General features: G+C 47.3%; 1 protein-coding gene across 4 annotated transcripts in view; it reads left to right on the top strand.

Annotated features, from left to right (window-relative positions):
- Window positions 1-8,165, top strand: part of TULP3 (TUB like protein 3) — a 42,397-nt gene extending 34,232 nt beyond the window's left edge. For 3 of the 4 annotated variants that reach the window (XM_057704002.1, XM_057704001.1, XM_057704003.1), the window contains 7 exons: window positions 274-407; window positions 675-872; window positions 2,355-2,467; window positions 2,762-2,876; window positions 4,956-5,054; window positions 5,438-5,609; window positions 6,151-8,165. In XM_057704002.1, coding sequence (XP_057559985.1) covers window positions 274-407; window positions 675-872; window positions 2,355-2,467; window positions 2,762-2,876; window positions 4,956-5,054; window positions 5,438-5,609; window positions 6,151-6,284 — 965 coding nt within the window. In that variant the 3' untranslated portion in view covers window positions 6,285-8,165. The remainder of the gene's footprint in view (window positions 1-273; window positions 408-674; window positions 873-2,354; window positions 2,468-2,761; window positions 2,877-4,955; window positions 5,055-5,437; window positions 5,610-6,150) is intronic. The other variant, XM_057704004.1, reaches the window with a different exon arrangement.
- Window positions 8,166-17,005: the final 8,840 nt, after the last annotated feature.

Here is a 17,005-nt window from a genome sequence, read left to right as displayed (position 1 = left end):
TTGAATTGAGTTGCTGTTGAGTTATATGTTCTGGATATTAATCCTTTATCAGATGTATGATTTGCAAAAGAGGGTTAATTAGGGACGGGAACAGCAGGAAAGGAAAACAAGGGATGGATCTAGGCGAGAATATGAAGAAAGAATTGTCAAAATTTGGATTAAATACCCATATTTTAAGTCAGGACAGCTTGGAATGTTTTAAGCAAGGAAGTTAAAGTTATATTTGGTTCAGAGATTTCTGCCCCATTTTGACAGTTTCTCCCTTTCTGCCAGGTATCTCAGGGAGTTTGAACTTTGATGAGGAGGAGACTGATGGGGAGCAAGGAGAAGAGAAGAAACTAAGCTCTCATTCGCCATATTCAGAGGCAGAGAGACCCAGCTCTGCATGCAGCCAGAAGCCGGCCGCAGTATGTAGTTCTGAAACTTCTTCCTTGGGAGCTAATCTCACTGTTTCCTTAACACATCTCTGGTATTTAAATGCCATTACTGGATGAGGGCTGCTTCCAAGATTTAAGCTGGAATTTACACTTAAAGTCCATGCCTCCCTAATTTCTGTCTTGATCCAGCTTCTGTGAAGCTACGTCCCATTTTCTTACTTCTCTCCTTCATTCTCAAAGAGAACATTAGGTTTCCTGAGCCAGCCTCCTACTGCTCACATGTGGCTGTTCTTTCAGGATACAGGAGCTTCCAGGACCGCAGTCCAGCACACTGATAACCAGCTGGGAGAAATAGAGAGTTTAGAGGGTTTCGCATACAGTCCTGCCCCTCGAGGTGTCACAGTAAAGTGTCGGATAACCCGGGATAAAAAAGGAGTGGATCGGGGCCTCTTCCCCACCTACTATATGCACTTGGAAAAGGACGAAAATCGGAAGGTATGAGAAATGGTTCTCAAGGCAGATCTTGAGACGGAAGGAAGAGCACTGTGGACTGGATTGTTGTTGGTCTTATGATGGGGCGGGGTGGGGGGGAGCACTGGTATTAGACCAAGTCAGCAGGAACTAGGTTGTACTCACTAGTCCCCAAGTGCTGCGTTCTGTCTTCAGAGAGTTCATAGTCTGATAGTCAAAACCAACCCCCATCCCGAAGAGAAAGAAGGTGAGAAGATGGAGGAGAATGTTTGAATGTAATTATTTTTACCTCCATCCCTTTTTTGGGATGGGGGGGTTTCCAGTGTGCTCTTTGACTTTTATTTTTATTATGGTAGAACATGACAGTGTGGAAGAAAGAGAGTAAGTTTTAGGGTATAGGAGGAATTGGAAAAACAGAAAACATGCAAGGGGAATGTCTTGTTTTTCATGCTAAAAATTCTAATTTACTTTACATAAATTTGAGGCAGTTACTATTTGCTGATGAACAGCATATTTTGTATTAATACCAGGTCTGAGTGGATGGTTTTAAGAGATGATGATGGTAGATACCAGTGTTGTTATAACCACTCTTCACTGAGTGCTTATGATGTACCAGGCGTGTGCTGAAGGCCTTCTGTGTATTATCACCTAGAACCCTTATGACAGTGCTGTAAGATAGGGTTTCTAATCCTGCTCAGGGAATGCCCCGAACCACACGAAGCAGTGGCAGAGCCAGGTTCAGTCCCATATCTATCTGATTCCAGAGTACTCCGCCTCCCCCCGCCACCTCCTTAATTACTTCCCTCTGCTGCTTTCCTGTTACTGTCCAAGTCTAGGCACTTTTGGGAAGGATGCATGAACACGACAGTATTCATGTCACTGAAGTCACAGGAGTTAGAGTAACGACATACAAAATACAGCAAGAAGCATCAGGAAAGCAGCTGCAGGGGGAACGGGAGGCACAGTGTCCAGGGTCCTGCCTCTTCCAAAGGTGGAGAGACGCTTACTCATGAAATTGGATGAAGCTTTGTAAAAAAGTCACTGGAGGTTTTAGGGATAAAATTGTAAATAATGATATGGAGAATGAAGCTAGTGAATTTAGAAAGGTTGTGCGGGAGGGAAACCCTGACAGTGAGTTCTTAGAAGCATTATGAGGATTAGAGAAGGTGATGGGGACCCAGAGATTGGTCTTCTCCGTGAGAACCCAAATGGCAGGTACACTGGTGCTGTGGGAGGGCATGGAGGCCCCTAGGGGGCCGAGGCCACAGAGCTCATGGAGGCAAGGCTGGGGACAGGGAGTGGATGTCCCTCACCTAGCTGTGGCCACTACATTGTTTTTCTACAAGAAAAGTTAAAATGAATTAAACCTGTTTAAAAAAAAAAAGACCCAGAGATGGACTGCTTGGTACAAGATAGGCAGTTGCTAGATATTTGCTGAGTAGGTAGGACAAACATGGCAGTTCTCTTGAGTGCGTTTTTTACTGGAAAAATTTTTTCCTTTTCTAGATATTTCTTCTTGCAGGTAGAAAGCGGAAAAAGAGCAAAACATCCAACTACCTTATCTCCACTGATCCAACAGATTTATCTCGTGAAGGGGAAAGTTATATTGGCAAACTCAGGTGAGAGCAGCCTTATGCCATGTCCTATTCTTCTGATAGTTCAACTCCTGTAGTTTCAGAACAATCCATATTGGTTTTACAATGAGCCTGTGTGTTGATGTCATCTAAAAAAATAAATTAATTAATAGAAAGTGTAAGGCCCTTCCTTGTGTTAAGGATAGATCTTTGAGAAAGTGGTGATGAACCCTCGATCTTTGGTGTGTGGGCAGAGAGGCTGTTCCATACCTCTCCTAGATTGTGTCTGTGTAGGAGAAAAATACAGACCGTTGTGGTGACCTTTTCTCTTGATTCTAGATCCAACCTCATGGGGACCAAGTTTACAGTTTATGACCATGGCGTCAGCCCGGCCAAGGCCCAGGGTCTGGTAGACAAGGCCTACACGCGGCAGGAGCTGGCCGCCGTCTGCTACGTGAGTGCTGCCCCCTGACATCCCGCTGGCACTTCATGCTCCGCGTGACCCGCCCTGAGCTCACGGTCTTCCCTCCCAAGCTTGTTTCTGTATACTCAGGTTTCTTTATGAAGTGCCAGGTTTAGCTGTATTTACTGTCCTAGCAGGCCCTGCGTCATCTGCTCTTCTCTCTTCCCAATGCGGCTGTGTTAACCCAGTGCCATTGGCTGGAGGTTACAGTAAACTGGAAACTGGTCTCCGCTTTTCGTCCTCTCCAACCTGGTTCATCCTGTCCAGCTGCTGCTGAGCGGTCCAGCTCCAGCTGATGCTGCTCTCCTGCTCCGTATCCTTTCAGGCTGCCCCTTGAGTCCAGAATCACACCTGGACACTGCACCTTTCCCTTCGGGCTCCCTGCCCATTGCCGTCACTGTAGCTGCGGCAGCCCTCCTGGGGTCCCTGTGCCCCACCGGAGAGCTGCCCTTCCCCTCCTTGCGTCTGCGCGTCCCCCAGGGTCAGCAGAGGGGTCTCTCCCGACACCAGATGCACTTGACGCTGCCCTGGGCTCCCCGCGCTTCCTCTCGAGCCCCACACACGGCCCTCTTATGCTTCTTCAGCACCATCGTTCTCTGCCAGTTCATAAACTCCCATTCACTGCTGTTTCCACATGCACAGGGAGCTAGTGTGCAGTGGGCACGCGAAGCTGTGGAGTCAGGGAAGTGAGAAGGAGTTAACCCGACCCAGTTGTTGCTCTGATCCCAAAGTCTTAGCTTTTCTTCAGTGGGAATTAATCTCATCACTTGATTCCCGTGAGATTTTATCTAAGTGACTGAGACTCGTTTGACTTAACACTTTACAATGTATAGTATGTTTTCTCTTAGCTTCAGAATCAATTAAATATTTTAAATTATGCATGATTTTAATATATGTGTATATGTATGTGAATATACACACATCCATGTATTTAATGTGCTTATTTTATTCATATATAATATGCCTGGCTTGACAGGCATTTGATTTTTTTACCTCTGGGTACAGGCCCTATTTAATTTATTAATTTATTTATTTTTAAATTTTTTATGTATGTATGAATATTTATTGGCTGTGTTGGGTGTTGTTACTGTGTGTGGGGGCTTTCTCTAGTTGCAAGCAGGGGGTACTCTTCATTGTGGTGCTTGGGCTTCTCATTGTAGTGGCTTCTCGTTGTGGAGCACAGGCTCTAGGCGTGCAGGTTTCAGTAGTTGTGGCACAAGGGCTCAGTAGTTGTGGCTCGCAGGCTTAGTTGCTCCAAGGCACGTGGGATCTTCCTGGACCAGGGCTTGAACCTGTGTGCCCTGCTTTGGCAGGCAGATTCTTAACCACTAGCACTACCAGGGAAGTCCCAGGCCCTATTTAATTTAAACTGTAATTCTCAGTGTATATCATATAGTGCCGTGTCCTCATTGGGAAACGGATCTTTATTGTTGATGACAAAATTGGACAGTTTGCGCATAATTATCTGAAATTTCACATAAGGCTAAAGAGTAAGAGTAAGGTTTCAAGCCAATAGAATCCGTTTTAAATTCAAATGTTCAAATTAGGTTTTAAAAAGAAGAAACAGTATTTTTTTCCTGGTCTTGATTCTCCTATCTCTCTTTTTATTAATTAATTAATTTATTTATTTATTTATTGGTTGCATTGGGTCTTCATTGCTGCACACAGGCCTTCTCTAGTTGCGGGGAGTGGGGGCTACTCTTCCTTGTGGTACGTGGGCTCCTCATTGCGGTGGATTCTCTTGTTGCGGCACATGGGCTCAATAGTTGTGGTTCACAGGCTCTAAAGCGCAGGCTCAATAGTTGTGGCGCACAGGCTTAGTTGCTCCTCGGCATGTGGGATCTTCCTGGAGCAGGGATCGAACCCGTGTCCCCTGCGTTGGCAGGCGGATTCTTCACCACTGCGCCACCTAGGAAGTCCCTCTCCATCTCTTTTTAACTACAATAAAGTAATAGTGCTTAGTGCTCTCAACACTGTTGACGTTTCACATGCCCAAGAGGGTCTCGTGTTAAGAACGTAGTCTTGTCTTCATTCGTGTTTCAAGTTCCTGCTCACTTCCCTGCCTTCCAGGAAACAAACGTGCTTGGATTCAAAGGCCCGAGAAAGATGTCTGTGATCATCCCAGGGATGAATATGAGTCACGAGCGGATCCCGTTTCAGCCACGAAGTGTGAGTGTGAGCATATTTCATCAGCAAAGGACGCTAACAACAAGACTGTGGTGCACATGAGATGGAGAGAAAGGAGTACTGATTTTTCCAGAACCCAGCCTGGAGAGTGGCTCCCTCTTCTTCAGGAGAGCCAGCCCTCCAGACCCTCGGGGAGCTGCAGTTGCTAACATGGTTGATTTGCAACCACTTGGCCTGTAAAGAGAAATGCTAATTATTCTGTAAGAATCCAAAAAACCTAGCGTAATTTTTGGCTTTCTTTGTTTCTCTTTTACTTTCTGAAATGGAGGAAATAGGCCCCTACTCTGCCGCCCACCTCACAGTCTTGAGGATGAGTGATTTCTGGGATTTTCTCAGTACAGACTAGTGACTCTGCTTTCCTACAGGAGCACGAGAGCTTGCTTTCAAAATGGCAGAACAAAGCCATGGAGAACTTGATCGAGCTGCGCAACAAGTCCCCGGTCTGGAACGATGACACTCAGTCCTACGTCCTGAACTTCCACGGCCGGGTCACTCAGGCCTCTGTGAAGAACTTCCAGATAGTCCATGAAAATGACCGTAAGCCCACAGGAAGAAACATGTTCTTACGGGGTTCGGAAACGAGCATGTCCCCTCATTGGTAGGAAGTTATATTCAGGAGAGAATGATTTAAGAAAGAAATGATTTTTTTGGAAAAACAGAGCTACAGTTTTACAGTCAAACTTCTGAACCACTGAGTTGAGGAGGGCAGGGGAGTGGGAGAGCTTTCCTGTGGCACATCAGAGGAGTCCTGGGGAGGCTGCGTGGGAGCAGATGCCACGGCCCTCCCTCAGGGGCCCGGGGGCTTGTGCTGCTCCCAGCAGGCTCCTCTCGGCCATTCCCCTTCTTGCCCGTCCTTGCTAGCTGGGCGGCCTTCCCTCCTCTGAAGCGGAGTGGGATCAAAGTAGAGCCTTGGCTCATGGTTAGCAGAGACTCCTGGTCATGCCTCTTTCCACCCTTCTAAGGGTCTCCCATTTTAAAGAGACTTGGGATTAACTGACCTATTTGGAGGATTTGAAACAGGCTTTTCCCCAGTACAAGCACCTCGTGTTCTAACATCCTGACTTCCCTCTGCTTCTAGCTGACTACATAGTCATGCAGTTTGGACGTGTGGCTGACGACATGTTCACGCTGGACTACAACTACCCACTGTGCGCGCTGCAGGCCTTTGCCATTGGGCTCTCCAGCTTCGACAGCAAGCTGGCCTGTGAATGACAGCCGGGCAGGCACTGAGCTTTCTCTCTGCGGAGCTTTCCAGAGCACATAGCTGCCTCCCTTGCTCTTGCCCAGAACATGGAGAATGACAGCCAGCCCCTTTTGGGATGGCCCCTGAAAGTGCGTGTGTAGATGTGTATGGATGCACATACGTGTGTATACACATATATGTACACATCCACACACACACACCCTTCTCTGGGTCTCCCACCCTGGTCAACAGTCGCAGCTTAACTTGGGTGAAAGAGTTGTCCAGAGCGCACAGCAACTCTTGAACACAGTAGTCAGTGTCCTGTTCTAGGAAACTTGCAGCCAGAATCAGCTTCTCATGATTAAGTACTCGGGTCTCTTTTTCTGCAGACCTTTTCAGAGAGGGACAGTTCCCTGAATTATCTTTAGTCTCCACGTCTGAAGACTCTTCCTATAAGTGGGCAGTGGGCTGGGCTCCGGCTTCAGATGTCTCTACCATCTGTGGGCTTGGCCATCTCACAGAGCAGGCCCGTGGTCATGAGAGCATCTGCATGGGGACAGTGCCTCCAGGAAGAGCGGTCCTGCAGGTCGGATCTGAATCAGCACCTGGCCTCACCCACTGTGACATAGCTTTTCCCTTGTTGTGGCCACAGTGGTTTCCAGAGTATCATTTATCGTCAGTGATTGTTCCTAGTCCACCCAGACGGCTTGATGCTATTGCCCACCCCCCTCACCCATCAGGGAGGGGCCCCTGGGAGACGTGCTCCTCTCTGCTGTCTTTGTGGGGGGAGCGTGGTGCCTGTTCCCCGGAGCCAGCCGCTCTCCTGTGACTCGGGAGGCACCAGTGTCACTGTTCCCCCTTCCTTCAGGGTCTCCCTTCCCCCCTCTGGCTGCGGTGCCTGTCAGAGTGGCTATGGCCAGATTTGTGATCAGTGGTGTGAGAAATTTACCTGATTGTCTTAATCGTGGTTTAGACTGGAAGCGTAAACTCTAGAGATGACCTAGTCTAGTTACAGCTGAGAGGGCTCTGACGTAGCCTTCACCATTTTCAGCCCAGGAGTGCCGCCCCGCTGGGATACTGTGGAGCCGTTAGTGCAGACACGCCTGTAGCCCGAGTGGGAGGGCAGAGAACAGTGTGTGTGGAAATTGCCATTGTCACTGTCCCAGGGGCGAGGACCAGGCCTGGCTGGCAGAGTGTGGGCCTTTCTTCTTGGCATAAATGTCATCAGGCCCGGAGGCCTGGTTCATCCTGGTAGGTCACGTCCTGTCACTTCTCCTCGTGGATGGTAAGAGTTCTGCTAAGTCGTTCAGATTATTAGCGTCTCAACAAATCACGTGACTGTGCTGCTAGTCCATGGGCTCTGCAGGCGTCTGAATCCTGAGGGTCCAGGGTCGCCGTGAGCTCTGCGTTGGTGTCGGTCACCTCCCAGGCCTCGTGCACTGAGCTGTCTGCCAGCCTTGGGCTGGGCATCGATGGCTGTCACTCCGTCCCGTCCCTCTGTGGACTTCCTTTCTACCCCTGCTTCCTGTACCTGTTCCGCATCAAATAGCAGCGGGAAGGAGAGAGACCCAAGGGACGAGCAGACGTGCAGCTCACCCCGCCGGCGAGTCCAGTCGCTCCACTCTGACACAGCTGCTTCCCCTCAAGTGCCTCACTCATCAAGTGCCCACCAGGCCCGTGGCACCACCATCCTGCCGCTGAAAACAGAAGGCTGTTCACTCGTCTCCAGTTGGAGAACGTGGAGTGTCTGGGGAAGGGGGGTCTGGGGGGCGGCGGGATCTGACCCCGCTTCCCCCCTGCTGGCTCTGGTGCAGACACGTACCCCAGCGTTGTGTCCTTCCTGCTTGAGCGTGCAGGTGATCGGTTTGACATGAATCATATTTATACCTTTTGTACACTACGGAAATAAAAAAGCATTTATATAAAAATGTGTGTTGCCATTCCTCTTTCAGAGTCCCGTCCCTCGCACAGCTCCTACTGTCATGTTCTGTCGTAATTTCATCAGTTGGCAACAGTGAACTAGTCAGTTCTTTGAAGCCAAGTGGGTATCACTGTAAGTGTTCATCCAGGTAGAGCGGGGTCTGCAGACTCAGGAGTCTGCATCCTGGAGACTGTAGACTCATCATGCAGGCAACGCTGAGAGTGTCGTGGGCAGATGACGGCGCTGAGGCTGAGCACGGGGCCCAGAGGGTGGCCGTCTGCACCGGGCAGCCTTCTGGGTCAGCTGTGTTGGTGTTGCTTCCTGATTCAGCAGCAGACTAAATTAAATATCTGATAGTGACATGGACCCTACGTCTTACCTCTAAGTGTTCACACTTAAAGCTTCCTTAAGCAGGCAAGTTGAAAAAAATGTGTTCACAAGTCTTGCCGAGGCCTTCCTGCTCTCAGGGTGTCATGGGAGTAGGTGAGTCACCTGGAAGGAAAAGTGGGAAGAGCCCAAAAAGCAGGATGAGAGCCGGAGTCACTCTGATTTGTGTAGCTTGGCTTTGCTTTTTCACATGATTTTTCAGTTTTATACATCTTTCAGTGACCAGGAATATCACTGGCCATTGATATGAAAGATACCAGCAAGTGGTGTTTAAACATCTAAACAGGCCTGCAAAGAGCTCTTTTTGATTAGAAGGTTAATAGGTGAGAAAAAGAAATGAAGGAGCATCAATTCCCTCCTCCCCTCCCCTCTCCTCCCCTTCTCTCTCTCCCTTGTGGAATCTTAGTTTCCCAGTCAGGGATCGAACCTGTGCCCCCTACATGGGGAGTGTGGAGCCCTAACTACTGGACTGCCAGGGAATTCCCAATTCTCTTCCTTTAGATGGCATGGGTGCAGGATTAGAGTGACTCCACTCAGGCAGAGTCCCTGCGTTCTGGTCCTTTTCCTGCCAGTGATTTGCCACATGGGTCTTGTCTCCTCTGTAGATGGGGAGGTTTTGAGTTACCTGATGTGCTGAGTGATACAGTTACCCCCTGCTCATGCTGGCAGGCACCCGGCATTCCCTGAGTGTTTTGAATCAAGGTCTCTGGTTTTCTCGTGGACAGCTACGTGCTCTTTGGAGCTGGGGAGGAGCCCCGGGAGGCTTGAGCTAAGGTCCTAGAGAGGGGAGACTAGAATGGTGGGAGCGCACCCCGGGGGAGGGCGTGACCCCGCACTGAGGAAGCTGCTTCCCAACCACTGGCTGCATCTTGCTCCACAGAGAAACCGTGGCAGGGTTGCGAGCTGCCCTCCTCCGCCTCCAGCTCCCCTCTGCACAGAGTGGCTCCTGCCATGTGTGCCACGTCTCCAGTCCCCCGTCCTAAACTTCCCCACGTGCACCCCTGTCGGGCACTCGCCCAGGACTGGCTGGATTCTGCCCTGCCCCTCACACACATTTCTTGGCCAAGTGCATGTGGACTAGTTTTGCCCCCTCTCAGCTTTGGTCTGCTAGCTATCATAGTCTTAAAAGGTCCTACAGCTCTTCCCTCTACAAAAACGGGGGTGGGGTGGGGAGGGGAGGATGCCATGGCCAATGCAGGTTTCAGGCAAGCCCTCTGTAAACTGTGGGCGGCTCCCTGGCACCACCTGCTGGCCCAAGGGGCACATTACAAGTGCATTAATGCGATGAGCGCCGGTTCTGTAACCCAGGTGAGGCGACTTCACAGTGGACCCTGTTGCCATGTACTCACTAAGCATGTGCTATGGCATGACTCTCTTGAAGGTCTGGGAACAGTAGCATTGCTGCAGTGTAGAAAGTGGAGGTATCCCGGGCAGAATGCCTGGGTGCTGGCACCGAATGCCTAGGCATTTGGTGTGGAATAGCAAATACCAATATTATTATTTTTTTTATTTTTATTAATGTTCTTTTAAAATGGAATCATGCATTTCAGTTGACCATCTTAACCGTGAAGTTACACAAAATGGTCTGTAAATGCTCAAAAAGCAATTTAAGGTGGTTTTCCAGGGACTATGGTGAGAGGAAAGAAAAACAGCATGGCTTAACTGGGTAACTAAACATCCATGTTCTAGTCTCAGGCCTGAGCCTACCTCACCATCCTTCCTTAGCATCCATCTCTCCTTTCCTACTTGAAGGAACAGCCTGGGCCAAAAAAAAAGTAGCCTTGATGTTAATGGAAGTTTCTGAAATATCTCAAATAGGAAATAGGCCTCAGTGATTTTCTCTGGCTCTGGCAGGTCCTTCGGTCCATCAGGCCCAAGCTCCTTTGCACAGGGCAAGGCTGAGTCCCAGGAACCCGAGTACAGGAAGAGTGAGCCCTGTAAGCCACACAGAGGGTAGAGCCGGTAGGGCCAGGGTGGGAGTGGGACTTTTCCTGGTCTGTTGCAACCTTTTATTACACATTTTGGTATAACAGAGTGGTTCTCAAGCCTCAGGGTTTTAACATCTGATTAAGCATTATCTACCCAGATTCTGTCCCTTGTGATTTTCAAGGACTCCAAGGATAATCAGTAGTTCTTTTTCTTCCATAGTCTGGGGGCAGGAAGGTCAGGAAGGAAGGATGGTCTGAGAAGAGAGGAGGGTGACAGGCAGAGAGGGTCTGCAAGTTAGATCAAGATTTTAATAGGGGGTCTAAATGCAATTGCTAGGGTACTGATGCATGCTCAGGACAGACTCCATCAGAGTAAGATAGAGGGATGACCTTAAAATACATCCTGATTTTGCCTTTGTTCAATCTTAACATTATTCTGTATCAGATACAGATAGATACAAAGTTGAAATAATAATTTCATATGATTTAAAAAACTTTTTAAGATTATACAATTAAAGCCTCCTTCCATCTCTGTCCCCTTCTTCTGTTTCCCTTTTCCTGTCATACTCTTACAGTTGACCACTTTAAGTTTCCAGTGTATCTTCCCAGTGTTTCTTTATGCAAAAATTAAAATGTATTTGTAATTTCCCACTCTTTGTGCACAAAAGGTAGCATAGTTTATTTCAATACTTGGTTCAGTAGCTTGCTTTTTTTCACTTAATATATCCTGGAGATATTTCCATATCGATAAATACAGTCCTTCCTAATACAGGCATACCTCATTTTACTGCACTTTGCTTTATTATGCTTTGCAGCTACTGCAGTGTTTCTCTGTTTTGTTTTGTTTTACAAATTTGTGGCAACCCTGCATTGTCAGATGACGACTAGCCTTTTTTTAACAATAAAACATTTAAAAATTAAGGCATATGCATTGTTTCTTTAGACAGAATGCTATTGCACAGTACAATTAACAGGCTATAGTATAAGTGTAAACATAACTTTTGCTGTATGCACTGAGAAACCCCTAAATTTGTGTGACTCGCATTATTTCGCTATGTGCTTTATTGGGGTGGTCTGGAACTGAGTCTGCAGTATCTCTGAGATGAGCCTGTCCTTGTTTATACCCCATGGTACTTCACCCTGGGAAGTACCATAATGTTTTTGACTAGTCCCCTGTGCATGGACAACTTGCACATTAAGAAATTTTATCAGTCTGTTTTGAGTATATACAGTGCTGCAGGGACCGTGTTATTTATTGTAATAAATAACTCACTAACTCCCTCAGCGTTACACCTTTGTGCTTGGTGTCTCTGCAGTCCTGAGTTCTCCCTTTCTCTCTGCAGGTGTTGTCTGTCCGCCTGCCAGCATCTCCTTTTGGATGGAGATGTGCTCTCCCACACTGTCACCACTAGTCACATGGAAGTATTTAAATTAATTAAAATTCAGTCAGCTAGCTGCATTTCAAGGGCTCAGTAGCCATACGTGGCTTGTGCCTACCATACTGCACGACAGCGCAGATATAAAGAACACTTCATCATTCCAGAATGTTCTGTCGGAGAACGTGGGTCCACAGAAATCTCAACTTCAGGTTCCGCAAATGTAACCATCTTCTTATCAGGTGTTCCTTCTGGAAGCTCTGCTTGTCCAGCTCCCGCATTAGAATGTCAGTAGCTCATGGGGCAGGGCTGTGACATTTCTGTTCATCCCTAGCACCTACCTGGCACAGTGCCAAGGACATCACACCTGCTCAGTCAACGTGGGATGAAAACACACGTGATAGGAGATGGAGGCCTGGACTCTTAAGTGGCCCCGAAGTCACAACTAGTATCGGCGAGCTGTTATTCGAACCCAAATTAGTTTAACTCCCCAGTAAGAACATAATACATGACTTTTGTTAACTCTCATTTTCAAAATATCGTATCAGAGTCACTGAAAATGAAATGTCTAACAGTAAGGCTGGAAGAAGCCTCCCTCCCTTTTGATTTTTTCCAGAAAGCTCCTGGATATCTGATCGTAAAGACCCCCTGGGACCCTCAGAGAAGTTCTGAGAATTGTACAGAGGAGGCTTCACCCTCTGGGCTCCAGAAACCAACTGAGTGTTTTGTTTCAGGCTGGAAATACACTGTATTAGTTTGCTCCGGGCTGCCATAACAAAGTGCCGCAGACTAAGTGGCTTAAACAGAAATTTATTTCTCACAGTTCTGAAGGCTAGAAGTCCAAGATCAAGGTGTAGGTGGGGTTGGTTTCTCCTGAGGCTTCTCTCCTTGGCTTACAGATGGCCATCCTCTCCCTGTGTCCTCACATGGTCCTTCCTCTGTGAGAAGACTGTGTCCTAATCTCTTCTTATAAGGAGGATTAGGATGGGCTCTAATCCAGGCAGATTGGATTAGGGCCCATCCTAAAACCTGATTTTAACTTAATCACCTCTTTAAAGACATCTCCAGATCCAGTCACATTCTGAGGTGCTGGGGATTAGGACTTCAACATACAGATTTGGGGAAAGGGGGAATGAGTCAGCCCCTAGCATGTACTGCCCCCAACATGGTAGACCTGGAGGCTATTTTTGTCCACATTTCTCTTGGATGAAAAGATAACAGAACTAACATTATGCTTTTCAAATTACAGACTGCTTTTATTCTGTAGATGAAAAGAAAGACTCCAGCTTTGATAAGGTTCGGTCTGTTTTGTCCTTCAAAACATAAGATGCAGTTCAGTTGGTATGAAGAGTCTTCTTAAGGACAAAAAAGCAAATAGAGGGAATTTCCTGGCGATCCAGTGGTTAGGACTCTGCTTTCACTGCCAAGGGAGCAGGTTTGATCCCTGGTCAGGGAACTAAGATCCTCGCAAGCTGCGCGGCTCAGCCAGGAAAAAAAAAAAAAAAAGAAATACAGCATGGGAGATTAAAAACGAAAAGGACCTGGAGTCACAGTGACCGCACCCCCAGCACCGAGTCAGCAATATCCTAATTTAAAAAAAATTTTATTTATTTTATTGGCTGTGTTGGGTCTTTTTTGCTGTGCGCGGGCTTTCTTTTTAGTTGCGGTTAGTGGGGGCTACTCTTCGTTGTGGTGCACGGGCTCCTCATTGCCATGGCTTCTCTTGTTGTGGAGCACGGGCTCTAGGCGCGTGGGCTTCAGTTGTTGCAGCACATGGGCTCAATAGTTGTGGCTCATGGGCTGTAAAGTGCAGGCTCAATAGTTGTGGCACACGGGCTTAGTTGCTCCGCGGCATGTGGGATCTTCCTGGAGCAGGGATCAAACCAGTGTCCCCTGCATTGGCAGGCAGATTCTCAACCACTGCGCCACTAGGAACCCCCAGCAGTATGCTAATTTTGAAGCTGGGGATGAGGGGACATGTTTTGGGCATATCTCAAAAGCAATATATTTGCTTTTTACCTGTAGACTAGGAAATAATCTTTCCTTAATTCTGTCCCTGTCAACTTCTTACTAGGCTGTTAAATCCAGTTGTGGCTGTTTGGTTTTTTTAAGATGTGGAGAAATTAGGGCAGGGTTCAGCATATAATTCCAATCACATCCCACCCCTTACTCCCCAATTATAAAAGAAGTACAAGTTTGTTATAGAAAATAAAGAACAAAAATGAGAAAGAAGTTCCCTTAATCTTTAACCTGTCAGAGATAATCACTCTGAGATACTTTTCCATTTATTTTTTCAAAAGCAGGACACAACATTGTAAATCAGTTATACTCCATTATAAAATAAAAAATTTAAAAAAAGGATCATCTTATAAACACTTTTTAAAATCCACTTTTCCACTTATTATATCATGAATGCTTGTCTAGTTTATTTTTAAAATCTTATTAATCACTGTAAAGAATTCTATCACATGGATGTGGCTAAATTTGTTTAACACAATGGATAATTTAACTATGACCTTGTGGGTTGAATAAAAACTTACTAAAGGAATGGAAATAATACCAAACAACATATGATAAAAGTAATTCAGGGACTTCCCTGGTGGCACAGTGGCTAGCACTCCGAGCTCCCAGTGCAGGGGACCCAGGTTCGATCCCTGCTCAGGAATCTAGAGCCCACATGCTGCACCTAAGACCTGGCACAGCCAAATAAATATCTTTAAGGACTTCCCTGGTTGCACAGTGGTTAAGACTCCTGTCAATGCAGGGGACACCAGTTCGATCCCTGGTCGGGGAAGATCCCACATGCCAAAGAGCAACTAAGCCCTGTGTGCCGCGACTACTGAGCCTGCGAGCCTAGAGCCTGTGCTCGGCAACAAGAGAAGCCACCGTACTGAGAAGCCAGCGCACCACAACAAAGAGTAGCCCCCGCTCACCACTAGAGAAAGCCTGCGCACAGCAACGAAGACCCAACACAGCCAATAAATAAATAAATATATATATTTTTTAAAAAGTAATTCATATGATTTTTGACTTTGAATTTGGAGAATAAACACCACAAATACGCTCCACACATCAAACCCAGCTCTGGCCACACCGTTGCCGTCCTCTTTCTGCACAACTCTTCTTGAAGCTCGACCAGGATCTGTGTGTGGGTCCAGGTAGAGTGGCTGGGATCATGAGGCGGTGAGGTGTGGATTACATGATATCATTTGAGGGAAGCCATGTGCATCTCTCTAGCTCGATCCAGACATGAAATATTTCCACCAGGAGATTCATTCCTGAAGGTCAACGAATGAGTCCTGTCCCTTGAGAAATGTAAATACCCCTCAAAGGGCAGGCACACATGTTAAGATCACGGTTGGTCTTTCACCCTTTGAAACTTCTAAGAACTTTCCTTTACCCAGAGTGACCCCAACAGCTTGGGAACAGGAGATTCCTGAAGGCGCAGAGCTCTCTGGAAGCCTGTGGGAGGGTTGGGCCAGGAGGCTGAGGTTCTGACTCTTTATGATCTTGGATAGTTAGGATCTGGAGGGAATAAGCCAGTCTGATCTCCAAATACCCTCTCGGCAGTGTGTGCTGAGTGGGATGCCCAAAGGCTGCTTTCCTGTCTCCGGTGGACTTGGTCCTGCCTTCCTCCCCACCCTCTGAGCCTAGCTGGACTCACCTTCCAATCCAACCTACTCCTCTCTTTGTTTGAGTTCTTATCTCTGTTAATGGTACCACCAGTCGTTCAGCTGTCAGAGTTCAGTGATTTTTGTCTCCTCTCTCACCTCACCAATCTAGTTACCGTTTCTGTTGATTTTGCTTCTGAACTATTTCCTGGACCCCTTCCCTCACCCTGAGCCTCAGGACCACTACCCTGACTCTCCAATCCAGCCCTAGCGCCTGCAGTCCAGTCGATGGGGGTCTTTCTGATGGAGGTGCCGGCTATGTCACACTTGGGTCTCAGGGGCCTTTCTGATGCCCCCCTTCAGCACAGGATACAGTGATCTTTACAATTGGCACCGCTGTTGTAATCCACCCTCCCCGCCTCCTGTTCTCCAGTCACACCAGTTTCCAAGGCTTTTCCTAAAGCCCTCCTTGTGTACAGGCTACCAGCCTTTGTGTGTCTTCTAACTCAGTTCAGCAAACTCTTATTTATCCTTCAAGAGCACATATTGCCTCTGCAACTTGGATTTCACTGTGCTTTCCCTTGGGTTCCCCTATGGCGCTCAGAGCTCACAGTCACTCAACGAACGGTTGTTGCACTAAGTAGCCAGTGCTTACAGTTAGTGCTTCATCTGGTGCCTGCACACTGTCCTGCGCTGCGGACTTTTCATGTGGACGAGGTGTGACCAAGCCCTACGTGTTGCATCATTTAACAAGCAGACCAGAATTTATATCCAAATCAGAACTGCTTCCTTCAAAGTCTTCACCTTAAGAGGTTGGATGCTTTGTCCAGTGATGCTGTGATCACTTAAAACATCCTTGGGGGACTTCCCTGGCAGTCCAATGGTTAAGCCTTCGCTTTCCAAGGGAGGGGGTAAGGGGTTGATCCCTTGTCCAGGAGCTAAGATCCCACATGCCTCCCGGCCAAAAAAACAAAACAAAAGCAATATTGTAACAAATTCAATAAAGGCTTAAAAAACTGTCCACATCAAAATAATTAAAAAACAAACGAAAACCACCTTTGGAACGCCTCTCTTGGAAACAGCTTCAGCATTTGTAGCACTTTCTTTTTAAGATCCTCTGTGGTAGTAGGGTTCTGGTTTTTTGTTTTTAACATTTGTTATGCACTTATCTATCCCAGGCACCAAGCTGGAGCTGGGTGAAAGATGAGATAAACTGGACATTTACTCTGTCTCCGAGGAAGTTTCTGTTTAGAAGGGAGATAAGATCTGGACACCAGCGACAATACAGGGTTAAGTGATGAGGCGGAAGTTGGATCTGATTTTTGGAAAAGGACAAAAGTCCTTTGGTCTCAACTTCCCAACAAGGTGGATGACAGAGGTATGTGATTACACCCTGCGTTAAGCCAGGTGTTCTGAAGACTTCCGAACAGAAGCCCAGTGATACAGCCCAAATGGAATACAGTGATCCTCACCACTGGCACCGCTGTTGCAATCCATCACGAGACTAAAACCCACCTGGCACTTAAG

This window comes from Hippopotamus amphibius, chromosome 12 (genome assembly GCF_030028045.1).
Source record: "Hippopotamus amphibius kiboko isolate mHipAmp2 chromosome 12, mHipAmp2.hap2, whole genome shotgun sequence".
NCBI lineage: Eukaryota > Metazoa > Chordata > Mammalia > Artiodactyla > Hippopotamidae > Hippopotamus > Hippopotamus amphibius.
The sequence above is the reverse complement of the archived record's forward strand: the minus strand, read 5'-3'. Positions and strand labels throughout refer to the sequence as shown.